General features: G+C 36.4%; 1 protein-coding gene across 1 annotated transcript in view; it reads left to right on the plus strand.

Annotated features, from left to right (window-relative positions):
* Nucleotides 1-17,910, plus strand: part of ENKUR (enkurin, TRPC channel interacting protein) — a 30,709-nt gene extending 12,799 nt beyond the window's left edge. Inside the window, exons 2-5 of the mRNA XM_008070297.2 lie at nucleotides 5,416-5,561; nucleotides 9,160-9,383; nucleotides 13,229-13,375; nucleotides 17,403-17,910. Coding sequence (XP_008068488.1) covers nucleotides 5,416-5,561; nucleotides 9,160-9,383; nucleotides 13,229-13,375; nucleotides 17,403-17,579 — 694 coding nt within the window. The 3' untranslated portion in view covers nucleotides 17,580-17,910. The remainder of the gene's footprint in view (nucleotides 1-5,415; nucleotides 5,562-9,159; nucleotides 9,384-13,228; nucleotides 13,376-17,402) is intronic.
* The last annotated feature ends 651 nt before the right edge of the window (nucleotides 17,911-18,561 follow it).

Genomic DNA, 18,561 nt, shown 5'->3' on the forward strand with positions numbered 1-18,561 from the left:
CCCAGCGGTGGCGACGGCCGAGCTCCATGTGAAGAGCAGGCTGCCCACATTGAGATCCGCAGCCCCTGGGGAGAGAGGCAGAGACCCTCTACATTCTCCTTTGCAGAGGGTTTCATAGACCAGGCTGCCCCGTCGCCATCTTGCCGGAAGTCATCCATAACATTCCTTCACAGAAGCAGTCTGGGAGACATCAATGTGTTTGTTCTGAATATGCAACTGACTTGATAGCTTAATTCAAGGATAGATTTTTCCTGAGATCTAGATCGGTACTGTCCAATAGAAATATAATGTGAGCTACAAATGAGTCATATATGAAACTTCAAATTACCATAGTCACTTTTAAAAAGTAGGAGAAACATGTAAAATTAACTTTATTGATTTTAATTTAACCCAATATATCTAAAATACAATGATTTCAGCATGTGACACTCACCACATGTGGCTTTATTGTACAGCACAGATGTAGATGAATATACTAACACCATTCTCTTTTTATACTCCACCATATTATTTCAGTCAACAGCTTGTGATAGGTATTGAGTGACGATAAGATCATAATTAGACTCAGTGACATACTTATGTGCAGAGCATCACTTTGACAACCATCAGGCTGAGGGTAAAATTGGCATCCATTTATGAAAATTATATAGGCATAAGGCTGAACTGAAGACTCGCACTGCAAGACTATAAATGGACTTAAAGAGTATCTCTGAAGATGTAAAAATTATCCTCAAGAAATAATTTTGCAGAACCTTTTAACACAGTCTAGGCACCAGAGTTTAGAGTTCCACACAACAGTGTAATGCTGCAATAATATTGACCTAATTTTTTTAAAAAGTTAATTAGATGCCTATTTCACCTGTTGGGGAACAAAAATCTCGGTCAACACTTTCAAATGATCCCAACTTTTGTGCAATATCACTCCTCTGTGTGCCCTTTAAAATAGTTTTTAAAATATAAATCTAGAGTTTTGATGGGACTTACTATATAGTGATTACTAGCAATAAAATTCAGCTATGGCATGTTTGTTGAAGATGACAATTTTAGTTTGATAATAAGTACCCCAAATGAAATTATCTTATTAATCATGAGACCATATCTGCCAGTGCCAACTTCTATGGGAATTCTAAGGCACAGGTTTGGCTTGAACGTTACTTCCTGAAGATATCTAATATTAGCTTATTCAGTTCAGGCTATAATTGATTCCTAGCCATTGGATTCATGATAGAGGAAAGGCTCCTAAAAGCATAAAATAATATTTCTCTAAACAAATTTATCCACATGAGGAAGAAGAGAATACAAGTTGTTAAAAGTAGTAAGCTAAACTTCTGCTTTCAACCATGGATGGGATTTACTTTAAACAACTAGAAAACTAGAAAAAATACATAAAACAATAGTTTTCAGATACTGGACAATAGCAAAGAACAGCCAGCTCTAAGAGAAGGGAAACAAATGAGGAGATCCCTACAATTGCCCCAACATAATCCCTGGAGAGAATGTCTAGGCCAGTGTTCAGGTCATTTAAACAAAACCTGAGTTAAGAGAGAATTCAGTGTTTGGGAAGGCCAACACAGCTAGAATTTACAGCACAATACACCAGAGAGGAGAGGACTGCATAGAGAGGGCTATAGAAATCTGCAGGATGATGTCCCTGAAGTCTCTGGTTGATTGTATATGTGTGTAATGAAACTGCTGAGGCCAGGGAAGCAACCAGGAGAAAGCTGTAATGCCAGGTAAAGTTCATGTTCGCACCAGCCTGAGTGGAGACGCCTCCTAATACACAGAGCATTGTGCCATTCACTAAGAAGTACGTTGCCTCAACAGGGAAGCAAAATTAGAATTAGACTTACCCTACAACTTAAAAGCAGGCCTTTAAATGATCACAGTTTCCAACCATCATAGCTGCAGCCAAGGGCAAAAGCTAGGAAAAAATTTTAAAGAATAACAACAACAAAAAAAAAAACATTAAAAAGTGGGCAAAGGATGTACATAGACACTTCTCAGTGGAAGACATTGAAGCAGCCAAAAGAAAAGAAACAAGAAAAAATGCTCAGCTTCACTAGTCATTAGAGAAATGCAAATCAAAACTATATTGGGGTACTACCTCATACCAGGCAAGATAGCTATCATTAAGTCAAAAAGCAACAGGTGTTGGTGAGATTGTGGAGAAAAAGGAACACTTTTACTAAACTTTTGTTGGGAATGTAAGCTAGTTCAACCTTTGTGAAAAGTAGTGTGGCTTTTTCTCAGTTGAGCTACCATGTGATTCAGCTATCCCACTTCTCAAAATATACCTGAAGGAACATTAATCGCTCTACCAAAAAGACACCTGCACACATATGTTCATTGCAGCACCGCCCCCCAATAGCAGAAACAAGGCTAACCCAGATGCCCATCCATGGTGGACTGGATAAGGAAAATGTGGTACATATGCTTGATAAAATATACATTTTATACATATTTATGCAGCCATAAATAACAAAGTCCTTTGCAGCAACATGGATGTAGCGGGAGACCTTCATTCTAAGCAAACTATCACAGAAACAAAAAACTGAATATCTCATGTTCTCACCCATAAATGGGCCCTAAATATTGGGCATACAAGCACAAAGGTGGGAACAACTGATTCTGGGCACTATTAGCAGGGGTTAAGGGACACACAACCACCCATTACCAGAGTGAGAGGGCTCACTAGAAGCCCAAACCTCACCTACCCACTACTTATGCAGCAAATCCTCACATGTACTCCCAACTCTAAAATTAAAATTTAAAAATTAAATTGTATTTTATTTTTTAAAAATTCTAAGGGAAAAAAAGGAAGAAAAGAGAAATATTTAGCAACCAGCAATAAAAAATTCATGTTTGGCATCCAGTCAAAAATTTCCAGGGATGCAAAGAAGCAGGAAAATACAATGCATAACCAAGAGAAAAATCAGTCATTACAAACAGACATAGGACATAGAAATTACATAGATTAGAGAATTAATAGACAAAGTCACGAAAACAGCTATTTTCAATATTCATCATGTGTTCAAAAAGGCGGAGGAAAGCATGATCAAGAGATGAAGAGAAATGGAAGGGGAAGGAAAGATCTAAATCTAACTTCTACACATAAATAATATGTACAAAATGAAAATAGTATAATAGATGGAGTTAACAGTAACTAAGACACTGAAGAAGAAAATATAGATGAATTTGAAGACAGTAACAAAATAACTTAAATACAGAGGAAAAAAAGACTTGAAAACAGAATCACTGAGTCTTGGACAACATCAACCAACCTATTATAATGGAATCATAGAAGAGGAGGAAAGTGGTGGGAAAACAGTATAAATATTTGAATAAAAGTTTTAAAATTGTCAAGTTTGATTATAAATTTACAAATCCAAGAATCACAAATAACCCAGCCTGAGGAAAAGGAAACATATAAACCATACCAAGGAACATTATAATCAAATTTATTTAAACTCTTTTAAAGAGAAAACATTTAAGCAGAAAGAAAAAAAGAGAAACAACAGGAAGAAAGAAAACAAATTTCTAATAAAAAGAAGTTTTTTTAAAACAAAAAGTTTTAAAAAGTTCTTTATGGAGAAGGAATGGTGTAGCAGTTGGGAATTTGGATTTACACAAAAGAATGAAGAACACAAATTGATAGATGTATGGGCAAATATTAAATATTTTTTCAAATCTCTTTAAAATATTATAGTTGGCTATATAAAGGGAGAATAATCACAATGAATTACGGGTTTTATACCACAGAGAAGTAAAATATGTTTCAATACTGGGACAAAGGTGAAGATGAACCTTTTGTAAGGTTTTTATACCATATATGAAATAGTATGAAATTACTTTAAGGTAGGCTATGATAAGTTAAATATGTACTGTATGTACATGTTTTATGTATTTAAAGCTAAGGTTTTTATGTATTTGTGCTTTATGTATTTAAAGCTAGGGTTTCCACAAAATAAAAAAGACAGAATTAAAAAAAGAAAAAAGACAGAATTAAAAAAAGAAAATGAGCACCAGAATATGTAAAAATCAGCAAGATGGAAAATTTAAACACATTTTTAAAAATCACTTTAAACATGAGTGGTATAGATATGCAAATAAGTGATTGTTGTATAAATTTTTTATTGATTTATTTATTTTGAGTTGGAGTCTCACCTTGTCGCCCAGGCTGGAGTGCAGTGGCACACTCACAACCACTGCAGCCTCAGCCTGCTGGACTCAATCAATCCTTCCATCTCAGCCTTCCAAATAGCTGGAACTACAGGCATGAGCCATCACGCCCGGCTAATTTTTTGATTTATTGTAGAGATGAGGTTTCACCAAGTTGCCCAGGCTGGTCTCGAACCCTTGGGCTCAGGCAATTCTCTCGCCTCAGCCTCCCAAAGTGCTGGGATTATAGGTGTGAGAGACCGTGCCCGGCCAGAGGACAGAATTTTAAAAGGAATAGAGAATATTATTTTATAATGAGGAAGTGGTCAGTTTTTCAAGATAATATGACAGTCCTAGATGCTATATACCTACTAACAGAGCTTCAAAAGCAAAAATTACTTGAATTAAAAGAAAAAACAGAAAATTCACAATGGTAGAGACTGCAACATATCTCAATAAGTAATAGAACAAGTAGACAAAATCAGCCAAGATATAGAACATTTGAAAACACTATCAACCAGTTTGACATAATTCTCATTTATAGAACACTTTGACCAACAGCAGCAGAATACTTCCTTTTCAAATGTATACAAAACATTTACCAAGATAGGCTACACTTTGTGCTATAAAACAAGTCAGGAAATGTAAAAAGATTGAAATCATAAAAAGCATATTCTCCAACTACAGTGGAAATAGAAATCAATAGAAAGATAGCTGAAAAAATCTCAAATATATGAAAACTCAACAAGCATGTCTAAACAAACTTATAAATCAGAAGATATCAGGAGAAAATTTAAAAGGTATTTTGGACTGAATGAAAAATGAAACATGGTGTATCAACATTTGTAGAATGCAGCTAAAGTGGTGCTTAGGGGGAACTTTATAGCTTTAAATCAGAAAAATCAATGAAAGTCTGGTAATTTGAGAAGATTAATCAATAAGTTCATAGCTGCAGGAAAGAGAGAGAGGACACAAATTAGTAATACCAGGAATGAGAGGTGACATCACTACCAGTGCTACAGATAGTCAAAGAATAATAAGGAAATACTATGAACACCTTTACCTAGCACCTCTTTCTTAGGTCTACCATCTAACTTGCCTAAGCCTGATGGATGGGCTCCGTTAATTATGCTCTGTGGCTATTCTTCTCCATATCGATATAGACTTATTTAAACAAATTAGAAATTTGCATCTATTTTGAAATTAGGTAATTTTACTAGAAATGTAAATGCTACAACTTTTAAAATTTAATTTCAGGTACATATCAGTTTTTAAGGCAGCTATAAAAGATGACATGCAAAAAGTTAAAACTGCAATGAAAACTATGGGACCAGCAAAAGTTGAAGTACCTTCTCCAAAGGATTTCCTGAAGAAACATTCAAAGGAAAAAGTTCTACCACCCAGTAGGTTTTATCACTCTTTCTTTTTAATACTAAAAGTGTTAGGTAGCATAACTAAAGTTACTTTACTGTTGATTATTAAATATGCACAGGTGATAACTTTACCTCTTATAAACAGAATTTGGGTGACTAGGAGAAAGTAGAAGTAGAGAATATAGTAGAAAAAGAGTGGAGAGGAGGTGAACGTTATGAACTGCATCTTGGATTGTCCAATGAAGCCCTGCCTTACCATCTTAGTCCCTACGCATATGACTTTATAAACAACAATTATAAGAAGAATTCTAAATCCCAGAGACAGTGTCTGACTAATGGACAAGAATGTCTCATCTGTCTCATCTTTCTTATAAGAGATGAAAATTATAACCTTTACTAGCCATTGTTGGAGCAACCACCAGTCTCACTTTTGAGTATGAGCTTTTACTCTCCCAGGCCTCTAAGACCAGTCTGACTATAAGTGAGTTATGTGAGTGAAGGAGGAAGCTTCTCGAATGATAGTACACAGAGCCAACTAAGAACAACCCAATATTTAGTTCAATGCTCTGCTCTTGCCATCTTGAAATTCTTAATAACTTTTGATCAAGGAGCACTGTATTTTCATTTTTATACTGGATCTCGAAAATTATGCTGCTGCTCTTGGTCACAGAATATAGTAATATCAGGAAAGAAAGTTATCAGAAAAGTGGAGAATGGATGGAAAGGGATCTTTAACAAGTACGCATGGAAGTGGCTTCTTTACATTTTAGGTATGTCTTCCACATATCTTAGGGTAATAAAGAAAAGAGAAACAAGTCTGTCTCTTTAAAATGTTGGCCTTTTTGTCTGCTGGCCTCAAGGAAATAATGCTACATTTCAGGCCCAGCTAGGGATTAATGTTTTTTTTTTGTTTTGTTTTGTTTTTTTAGTGGAAGTCTCACTGTGTCACACAGGCTGAAGTGCAGTGACATGATCACAACTCATCACAACCTCGAGCTCCTGGGCTCAGGCCATCCTACCCCTCAGCCCCCAAGTAGCTGGAACTACAGGCATGTGCCACCACATTCAGTTAATTTTTAAAAATTTTTTGTAAGGCCGGGTGCGGTAGCTCAAGCCTGTAATCCCAGCACTTTGGGAAACCAAGGTGAGGGGATTGCCTGAGCCCATAGCTTCGAAAACAGCCTGGGCAACTTGGCGAGACCTCATCTCTACAATAAATCAAAAAGTTAGCCAGGCAGTAGTGCATGCCTATAGTTTAGGCTACTTGGAAGGCTTAGGCAAAAGGATCGCCTGAGCCCAGCAGGTCAACACTGGGGTGGCCATGAGTGTGCCACTGCACTCCAGCCTGGATGATAGAGTGAGACTCCAACAAAAAAATAAAAAAATAAAAAAAAAAGAATTTTTTTTTTTTTTTAGAGATGAGGTCTTGCTGTGTTGCCCAGACCAGTCTTGCTGTGTTGCCCAGACCTGGCCTCAAGCAATCCTCCCACCTCAGCCTCCCAAAGTACTGGGATTATAGACATGAGCCACCATGCCTGGTACGCGTATACATTTTAACAAAAGTGAAACTACTTCTCCATATGGCAGTACTTAATATCCCACAGTTCTCTCTCTCAGCCCATATCCCATGACAAAGGGTAAGGGCATTAACAGGAAAGATAGAAGCAAGTCTGAAAATATAACATTCATGCTTAATTAATGATTTCAGAAGTCTTTCATACCTTTCTCTAGTGGAGTCTTGTGATTTTGTGACTCACAACACCATTTGAGAACACTAGAAAATCTTAAAATGGAACTGGATGCTTTGGTTCCTTAGGACCAGTGATATCCCTTGGGTCCTCTAGTATCTTCTCTAGGGCTGATATATTACACAACTACATGTTACACAATTACCAAACTATATAAATCCTGTGTATCAAATAAGGAAAAAGGAAAGAAGAGTACGTATCATCTTATAAACATTGTAAGGCAAAAGCACACACAAAATTTCACTGACTTTAAGAATAATTAAGAAATTCATGATGTTGCAAGAGCTTCAAAATCCCAGTTCACTATGATAGTTTTGGAGGCTAGAAGTCCAACATCCAGGTGTCAGCAAGGGTGGTGTCTCCCTATGTCTTGACGTGTATGTCTGTGTCCAAATTTTATCTTATAAAGATATCAGTCATACTGGATTAGGGCCCTCTCTAATAATCTTATTTTAACTTAATTATCTCTTTATAGACCCTATCTTCAAATGCAGCCACATTCTGAGGTAGCAGGGGTTAAGGCTTCAACATATGAATTCTGGGGGATATAATTCAACTCTAACCGGAGGTTAATTCAGTCTATAGATTTTTAACAATAAGCATTGTTTTTTCTGATAATGAAAGTTATAGAAACATGCATAAATAGATCAAACAATACAGAAATAAAGTCAAAGTCCCTAGTAATTGTGATGGAGTTAAGATTGGAGTAAGACCTTGTTAAGAGAGTTGTTGCTTTTGGATCTTAGAAATAAATTATAACTATTTCGCATTTTAGCCTTTTGACAAAACATTTTGATGTGGCTCTATCAAACAGATTGGTTGGAATGGTCGAGCTGAAGAGGCAGGGTAAAAATGGCCAGTTTTATGTGCTATTGATGAGAATGTAGTATAAATAAATAAATAAGATAAATTCTTAAGGATGCAGTCAGGAGGGTGTGAATAAGAATTTTCAACTGTATTGGTAATGATTTGTCAAACTGCATGTTGAGTACACAGCTATTACATGATTTTTACACCTTATGATAATAGTTTTAGTGAAAAATTCATAGCTTCTTGGAATTTCAATACATCAAGTTTGGTGACTTTTATAAATTTCCTCTAAAGAAGCAATTATTGGTAATATTAACAGTACTCAGAAAACAGTTCTAATGTTTCTCATTTAAACTTACTTTAAATGGGAAAGCTGAATATTTATTGTTGAATTTTTTTCTTTTTTTTCTTTAGTTTTTTGTTTTGTTTTGTTTTGTTTTGTTGGAGTCTCTCTCTGTTGCCTAGGCTGGAGTGCAGTGGCATGCTCATGGCCACCACATTCTCAACCTGCTGGACTCAGGTGATCCCTCCGCCTCGGCCTTCCAAGTAACTGGAACTACAGGCACATGCTATCACACCTGGCTAATTTTTTTGACTTATTGTAGTCTCAAACCCCTGGGCTCAGACAATCCTCTCACCTCTGACTCCCAAGTGCTGGGATTACAGGTGTGAGCCACCACACCTGGCTTCTTGTTGAAATCTTTATAAGAAAATATTTTCACAATAGCCAGTAAAAATGTATTAGTTAGCCAATATATAATTTGGGATGCTTATTTTTTGCCCTTAGAATTTTATACTGTTTTTTAACATATTAATTCACTATGTTGTCCTTAATATTTTCCATTGTGATTACTGACATTTTTAAACCACTTTATTGAGGTATAATTGACATGTACATATTTAATGTATACAACTCAATGAGTTTGGGGAGAAGTATAAACTTTTCACCCTAAATACTTGAATATATTGTTAATAAAATATACTAGTGGTAAAACATCTGGCTATTATAAATAGTACTGAGTAGCAATGTTTATAGTTTAATATTAACAATGAAATGTTACATTTAACAGAACAAAAGTTTGATCGAAATCAGCCCAAAAAGCCTGCAGTGCCACTGAAGACTGATCATCCTGTCATGGGAATACAGAGTGGAAAAAATTTTGTAAATACAAATGCAGCCAATGTCATCATGGGAGTGGCTAAAAAGCCTCAATCAATTTACGTTGACAAAAGAACTGGGGACAAGCATGATCTTGAAACTTCAGGACTGGTTCCAAAGTACATCAATAAAAAGGTAGTCTTGTGATATACTAATGACAGACCTGAGATTCAAATAATTAAAATATGGTGTTCATAATGATCATCTATATTATCATTAATGTGCTCTCCCTGGACACATTATCTAGGTTGCCAATTCCCATTCCTCTGCAACCTTTGGTCCAAATCTAATGTGATGAAGCTGCAGAGAACTTGTAATAAACAACACCATACAGTCAGTAGATGAAAGGTGTACGTAGTTGTTTTCCTTAATTTCAGTTTCAAATATAACACACATTCTCTGAAAGGTATTAATTTTGATTAGGTGAAATGTCAATGAAAGCACAGTCACTACTATAAATCTAGAAAGAATAACTTTCTGAAGATCTTAGGATGTAGTCTTTAAGTTGCAGTAACTTGGCAGCAGAATGAGAAAAATTAAGTGAAAAACAACTTTGGAGCCATCCATCTCATCCGTGTAGTATAAATAATTCACATACTATCTTAACATGAGTATATTTACATAGGCATATAATTTTATTGGTGAACATTATAGGAGCTTGTATTTAATGGTTTAATACAGAAGATCTTTAAAATTTAAAAAGTTGAAAAAAATACAAAACTTATTTTGTTTTGGATACTTATAAAGCTTAAAAGTACTTAAAATACACATAGTAAAATATGAGAGTGAAATTCTGAAGAAGTTGTAGCAAGAAGAAATGAAGGGAGAGAGAAACAGAGGAAGAGAGAAAGGGAGGAAGGGAAAAAATAAAAGAAATTGCAATAGTGAGGTATGAGGGCCTTGGACTGAGGTAATCCAGTGATCTACTGTAATAAAATTAATGTCTGTTAAAAAGTAAAACAGGAATCTCAAGGCTGTTTTCAGAGGATACTACTTATTCTCCGAGGAACTCTTCTCACACAGTAGACTGAGATCACCTTTGGAAGAATGTTAGCAGGAATCTGAGACTGGCAGCATATGCCAATAAAGTTACTTCAGGCTTCTCCAGATCCTCCTTCTGTGGTCCCTGGAAACGACTCATAGTCCTTGTCCCATAGAGGGGGAAGAGTAGAAGGTTTGCCCTCTTGTCTCTTAAAGCCACTTCCAATTTATTACTTATCATTAGCACATAAAAACCCTTCTCCTTTATGGTCATGCCACCATCTGCCACATACTCTGCCCCTCCTGGCTGCTTTCTACCTAAGTTATCCACTTTAATGCATTTTCTGTCATGAACCGGGCACTGGGAGTTCTCATCATAGAAACAGAAAAATATTGTATTAATTTACCTGTGCTTGTTTACTAAGCCACGAACACTGAGCACTGTGTCCTCTTGATGTTGCTGACTAAGCAAATCATGAAAGACTTAGGCCATTTACTTTTCACTTACCAGAGTTGTTTTAAAAATCTATTATTGGTAAGTGAGATAGTAAATCAGTCCTTTTAAAGGCAATCCCATTTTTTAAAAAAATGCGTGAACTTCACATTTTAGTTCCAAATAAAATATACACCATTTGTGCCATGATAAACAATTTGGGGAAACAAACTGAAGGATGATCACATGAGGTATTTAGCAATAGAAATAAGACATCATTTCAAATTCTGACTCTGTCACTTACTAATAACTCTGTGATCTCTGACAAGTCATGGGATTTATCACAGAGTTATGAGAAGAATTAAATGATTTAAGCATTTAAGTACATTAAGCACTTGACACAATACCTGGCACCTAATGAAAGGTCAACAAAGAGTCAATACTATAATATATGTAATGATCAATATTATTAGCATACATTAGCCCTCAGTGATTCAGCACATAGGAATATTTCAGATCACTGAAGCTTTTGCCTGTTTGTGAGATGTTTTTCTGAAATGTGTCACACCATTCCCTTTCTTAAACAGAGGATGCCAATTATATAACCTTTCGTGATGCTGCAGGCTCACCATTAAGAGCCTCGGTTATTGTACTGAGCTGTAGTGAGGTGTTCCCCGGAGTGGACTGACCTGCTTCTCACTGCTCTGACTAGAATACTGTGCTCTCAGAATTTGTTGTAACAAGCTTTACAACTTTCCAGAACACATTTATATCTAGGATTCTTATCCCTTGTTCAGTCAGGGTGGAATCAGTTATGCTGTGTTAACAAATAACCTCCAAACTTCTGAAACTTAAAACAACAAAGTTTTATTGTTTGCTTGTGCTGCCTGCCCACTGAGGGTTGTTAGAGGCTCTGCTTCTTGTTATACTCCTTCCAGGAGCCAAAAAAGCCAAAACACTTTTTGTCTCCAGACCAGATAGTAAAAGAATACAGCAAGTCATCCACTAGTTCCTTTTTTTTTTTTTGAGCTAGAGTCTCACTATGTCGCCCAGGCTGGAGTGTAGTGGCACACTCATGGCCACCCCAGCATCGACCTGCTGGGCTCCAGCGGTCCTGCCACCTCAGCCTGCCAAGTAGCCAGAACTACAGGTGTGCACTACCATGCCTGGCTAATTTTTTATTTATTGTAGAGACGAGGACTTGCCAAGTTGCCCAGGTGGGTCTCAAACCCATGGGCTCAGGCAATCCACTCGCCTCGGTCTCCTAAAGTGCTGGGATTACAGGCTGAGCCACTGAGCCCGGGTCATCCACTAGTTCTTAAGGGTTCTACCCAGAAGTGACACTCACATTGAGCAAGTCGGGTCATATGACTACATCTTGCTTCAAGGGGAGCAGAAAAGTGTTGTCCTACCATGTGCCCAGAAGGAGAAGGGCCAGAATATTTGTAACGACCACCTTCATCTCAAGTGTTGCTTGCTCAGAGAGTTCTTCTTCCCTGATCTTATTTATCTAAATTAGCCCCATTATGTTCTTTCCCCTTATTTTACTTTATTTTACTTCAGAGTTCTTATGTATACTATTTATGCTTTATTTTTGGTGAGTCTTTCTCGCCATAGAATGCAAATTCCATGAGAACATGTTTGCCTTTCTTGTTCGCTGTTATACCTAGCACCAAGGACATGCTCAGACAATTTTTTGAAGAATGAACATGGATATATTAGTTCTCTTTCTCTAGACAGTGACTTCGTTGTGTTTACCAACTGGAAGAATCACAGCTGATTGCTTCACTCTCAGTCCTTGTAAGCAGCCCATTCCAGTCAATTTCCTCTTAAAGCTGATATGTGTGGGTTTTTTTGTTTTTTTTTTTTTGAGTTGGAATCTCACTCTGTCACCCAGGCTGGAGTGCAGTGGCACACTCATGACCACCCCAGCATCGACCTGCTGGGCTCCGGCGATCCTGCCACCTCAGCCTTCCAAGTAGCCATAACTACAGGAACGCGCTACCACGCCCAGCTAAATTTTTTATTTACTGTAGAGATGAGGTCTCGCCAAATTGCCCGGACTGGTCCCATGGACTCAGGCAGTCAACTAACCATGACCTCCAAAAGTGATGGGATTATAGGCTGAGCCACGAGCCCCGCCTTGTGGTCTCTTTTAGGAGTTTGTTTTTTATATGCCTTGAAAACCTTTGTCTACTTCACAAGAGCATGAAAAAGAGACCTCAAGATATTCAAGATAGTTCAGGGTAAATAGCAGAAACACATAAAGGATAGAAAAGTCAACTCTTAGGGGGTAAAGTAAGGACCTGTCCTCAGCTAAGAACAGGCACTGGTGACATTCAGAAGATGGAAACTAAGTGACCACAATAACAGCTAGGGCAGTTTTAAAAGACTAGAATTAACTAGTTCTCCCGAGGAAAATCACTGAATTTTGTCAACTTAAGGGTTTTGGGAAAAGGGTTTTAGTCTGTAACATTTATTTTTCTCCCCATCCTTGGCTGGTATGTATACACATATAAGATTGCTTTCAGGATGTTCATTATTTTTTTCTGAAAAATTCTTACAGGATTATGGTATTACACCTGAATACATTTGTAAGCGAAATGAGGAAGTAAAGAAAGCTCAAGAAGAATATGATCATTATATCCAGGAAAATCTTAAGAAGGCAGCTATGAAAAGGCTTTCTGATGAAGAAAGGGAGGCAGTTCTGCAGGTGCGTGTTCTGCAATTATATTCATCTGAGATGCTCAGGAACATCTCTGAAAGAAAGACCTACCATCTACTTGGTTATTAAAGCCAGCACTTTGATTTTGAAATCAGAACAATCTCTTTTGGTTATAGTGACAAACTATATGCAGCAAAGGAGACTCTTTGAGGAGAGCAAAAAGCTGTAATATAGAGTTTCACTGAATAATATTTTGTTTCCAACTTGGTACACTTCTATTTTTTTCCTGAACTTGTGTTGTAAGGAGGTCTACCTTCTCCTATAATGAACATGCATACATAAGGCAAAAGAGCATTATTTTCATTCTTATGTCCCTGAATTTATTTTAAAAAACAATATTCATAAATTAGATATTTTTCACTAGATGGAGCTCTGGAATAACTTGAAACTGTCTTTAAACCAGCTTTTTTTTTCCTTTCCTATAGAACAAATGTTCAGACTTTTAAATAAACAGGGGTTAGGTTTTACATATATTTTTCTTATTTTGAATAAAATAGACTCAAAGATATATCTGCATTGGAGTTTCTAATGCAGACTTTTATCCAAAGCATTTAAAATATTTGGGTGTGTGAGCAGGGTTGCACCTTTATCATTTGTAGGGAGTGTTTTATATATATATATATATATATATATCTGTTATCTTTTGGAATTTCAATAGCTTAATCGCTAGTACTGATATTATATTATACCTGCACTGTACCTCCTTAGATCCATATTCTAGAAGTGACAAGAGGTAGCCATAAAGCTATACTTCTGCCAAGCCCTTTCTAGTACTTATTAATCTTGAAAAATTGATTCATATGCTGTTACAAATTAAGTATGACTCTATGTCCCTGAATAAGCCACATTCTGCTCATTCTTCATAAAATAACAGTTTGATTATACACGAAAGGGATCATCTGGTCTAACAATTCCAAACATCATTATACCTGGAAGGGATCATCTGATCTAGTGATTCCAAACTTCTCATTTTCACAAATGAGGACATAAAATACAAATATATTAAGTGGGCTCATTTGTTCATGTATCCATTCATTCATTTATTGAACATCTACTATGTTCCAGATATGATATCTAGCCAGGGCATACTGTAGTGAGCAAAACACAGCCCTTACTGTCAGTGAACTTAGAGTTTGGTTTTCACTTGCCCCTGATCTCACAAATATCAAGTAGATGAATAGGGACTAAAACTCACACATACCAATTTCTAGGCTGGTGTTTCCCCCGCTACATTATGCATATATACACAGGAGGTAGCAGAGGGAAGCTGGGTCGGTCAGGGTGCCAGCAGGGAGTAGGTGGCACACTCAGCTGGGATTCTGAAGAGAATTTGTGAGGGAACCAGCAAGCATCACTGAGGCACCCCAGGGCTAAGGACAACAGGAATTCACCACCACCTAGGCTTGAAAGGCAGGGACAGAAGCAGTGTTAACAGAACCCAGTGAGAGCTGGAGCCTGGCTGAGTTATAGTCACCAATGAATGCAGCCAGAGCTAGAGTCCAAGCAGTGTCAGAGGAGAAGGGGAGAAATGCCCCAACCTGCCTCTCTTCCCTCCAGGGTCCCCTTTACTGAACTCAGAGGTTTGAGGGCAGAAAAGTCAGGAGAGCAGCCTACAAGAAGAAACTCCCACCTATCATGGAGCAAGACAAGAAGGTGGAAAGTGTTTGGGGCAAGGGGGAATGTGCAAAAGGAGCATGAACTGGAAACACTTCTTATTGTATTACCACTTCTCCCTATTTAAATTTTTTCCAAAATTGACAATATTATTCTTCATTAAAATAAAAGAGAGAAAACTTAAGAAATAAAAATAAGGGAAAATCACTATTGCTGCAATGGATAAAAGATATTTTTTAGATGAAGTTTTTTTAAAAACTCCTGGGAGCAGTGACTCATGCCTGTAATCCCAGCACTCTGGAGTCCAAGGCAGGAGGATTGCTCAAGCCCAAGAGTAACATAGCCTGGAAAACACAATGAGACTTCATCTCTACAAAAAATCAAAAAATTAGCTGGGTGTGGTGGTGCACATCTGTAGTCCCAGCTACTTGGGGGGCTGAGGCAGGAGGATTGCCTGAGCCCGGAAGGTCAAGACTGTGGTGAGCCATGATTGTGCCATTGCACTCCAGCCTGGGCAACAGAGCGAGACCCCAATTCAAAAAGTAAATAAATAAATAAAGTCTTAAAAACAGCAAGGGGCCTATTTCAATATAATGTGAAATATTAGCTATATTTAGTTTCCATCCCTAGCCATTGACTTTGATCCAGACATTACTATACATACTGGAAGATAAAAGCAAACTATCCTTTGAAAGAAAATACAGAGAAAAAGTGTAACTGCTGCGACCAGAAGTAATATGGAAATATCACCTAACTAGCTATGAAAAACCTTTGATATTTGCAAGTGTATAACTATGTAGATTTCCTCTCTGCAATAGGCACCCCTGTGGAGCACTGTGGGAGTCTATTTCACATTTCATAATGAAAGACTATGGAGAAATAGAATTCTTTTGAGGGCTCCCTTTGGAACCACATCTCATGCACTATTAAGAACTGTGTTAACCTATCTGCCTCTTGTTAAAATTTCACCTGGGTACTTTTTCTTCTATCTTTTCCCTTTCTCAGATCCAATAAGATGTCATAATTTTTGCCCTTTTTCCCAACCAACCTATTCTACCCAGTGTGCCCTATCCTATCAGCACTGTTACCTAAACATGGAAATATATCATTGATATATATTTCCCTGAGAGTTTCTACAAGATTATATTTGTGCTACATGGGCTTATGATGAAGGTGTTATTATATGACCATGGTTTTCAAAGACCATGCTTTCAAGGCAGTATTTTAAATTGCACTTTCTGTTTTGCTTTGTGTGTGTATGTAAATGAAATAATCTGTGCACTCATAATGAATAATAAAATGTGTTGATTTATAAAATTCCATTGAATGGATTTTCAATTAGTAGTTTTAAGACCATGTGTCAATGTAACCCCCAGTGCACGGCAATAAGAAATGGTAACTATACAGAGGTGGAAATAACCCTTATTGCTCCTAAGAGATTCCTAATTTTGAATTTGTTGGTTTCTGAGAACATAAAACATTAACTACGTTATTGAATTAGTGTATGTGTTACATTTAATAACCTTCCAGTCATTTCTACAATACATTAATGAGAAATATAGATTGCTTGACTATATGAAGGACAATTGATTCTTTCTAATATAGTGAAGAGATACATAAAAGACCATTTTTTGTAAAAATTAGTGTTGGCATTTTTACAATCCCATTTTGTCAAATATAAGAAAATATGACCATGCACATCGTAACTAGGTTTTTGGGTGTAGTTTCTCTGTTGATGAATGAGGATAAAAAAAAGAAAATTCTAAAGAAACAAAGGAAAATTTTTTTTTTTTTTTCGAGTTGGAGTCTCACTCTGTCGCCCAGACTGGAGTGCAGTGGCCGCTCCCAGCCACCACAGCCTCGACCTGCTGGGCTCTGGCGATCCTTCCGCCTCAACCTTCCAAGTAGCTGGAACTACAGGCGCATGCTACCACACCCGGCTTATTTTTTGATTTATTGTAGAGATGAGGTCTCACTGCCCAGGCAGGTCTCAAAGTAAAATTTTTATAAGAAATAATTTCCTGCTCAAAAATGTTTTGTATTCAAGGATATCAACTTTAAGTTTTTTGTTTTTTTTCACTAAAGCATTTGCTAGGAGCTTAGCTTCATACTACTCGTAACTCTGCATGCACATATTTGATGGTAAAAACAAGTACAGTAACATTAAAAACAGAAAACAAATACTCCCAATGGGACTTGAGCACACAGTCAAGGACAGACTTTGGCCTCTGTTCCATGTTTTTTCTTACTGTGGCCAAATATTCGATACATACATACAGTTTTTAAGGTTGTTTCCACCCATTTTCTTTACCTATTTACATTTTTTATTACCAATTTGCATTCCTATTTTCTTTACTTTCACGGTTTACTTTAGTATTTACAGTTTCTTTGCCATTAGCAGGGGCTGAAAAAGAACTGGGAAGAGGTGCACAAGGAATTCCAGTCCCTCTCAGTCTTCATAGATTCCATACCCAAGAAGACCCGCAAGCAGAAGCTGGAGGAAGAAATGAAACAACTGGAACATGACATTGGTGTCATTGAAAAGCACAAAATTATTTATATTGCCAATAAGAAATAATTAATTCTCAAAGTATAGTAATTTTAATAGAAGAAAAAACATGAAAAATATAGAAATGATACCATAAGTTTTTCAAAGAGAAAAAAACTATGAAGAGAATAAAAATAGTCTTAATCAAAATACTTAGGCAATATTTAAAGAATAATTGAGTTATTCGCTTATACAATAGAAAATTTTGTTTTTACTAGTATTGCATTTTCCACGTAAACACCATCAAAGGTTGAGGCTGTGTGTCCCAGTTCTATAATGCAATTCATAATTATTATGTCCTTGTTTCATATAAATATAAATGTATGGGCCCTAAAAAATAGTCAGTACTCAGAACGTCAAATTTTTTTCTGCATTGTATAATACAAAGGGTACAACTTTAAAAACTATAAGTATTTTTATTGGAAATTGTAGCATGTACTTTCTTACTACTTTAAGGTGTTTCCTACATATTGTTGCTGGACTCCACAACCTTAAGAGATATATTCTCTGATTGCCTATGACATTTGCAGTTATTCCCAATGATCAATATTCTCAGTATTTATAACACTAAGTATGATGAAAGGCTTCTATTTGGAGGGAGAAAAGTTAAGAAGACAACCTACAAAATCAAGAATACAACCTATAAAAGACATCATTAGAGATAATTAAAGAGAATAACCTCCTTCCTGGCATTCCAGTTTTTAAAAACTTGATACTTTGCCTTATTCCATAATTCACTTTGTATATTCTACTGAAATGGACTTTTTTGGTCCTATCTACTTATCTATTTTGTAAATTTTAAAATTACTATTTATAATATTACATAATTTATTAAGTAATACATATATGTAAGTATAGCTCTTTTTAATTCAAAATAAGAAAACAACTATAACTAAGAGGAAAATATTATTTTATAAAATTTTAAATTAGGAAAATGTGGAAAAAATGTAACCACAAAATATCAAAGAAATAACAATTTCTACTACTCTCACTGATTTTTATCCTATAGACA

The sequence above is a fragment of the Carlito syrichta genome, unplaced genomic scaffold, assembly GCF_000164805.1.
Source record: "Carlito syrichta isolate Samal-C Ts95f unplaced genomic scaffold, Tarsius_syrichta-2.0.1 Scaffold313342, whole genome shotgun sequence".
Classification (NCBI taxonomy): domain Eukaryota; kingdom Metazoa; phylum Chordata; class Mammalia; order Primates; family Tarsiidae; genus Carlito; species Carlito syrichta.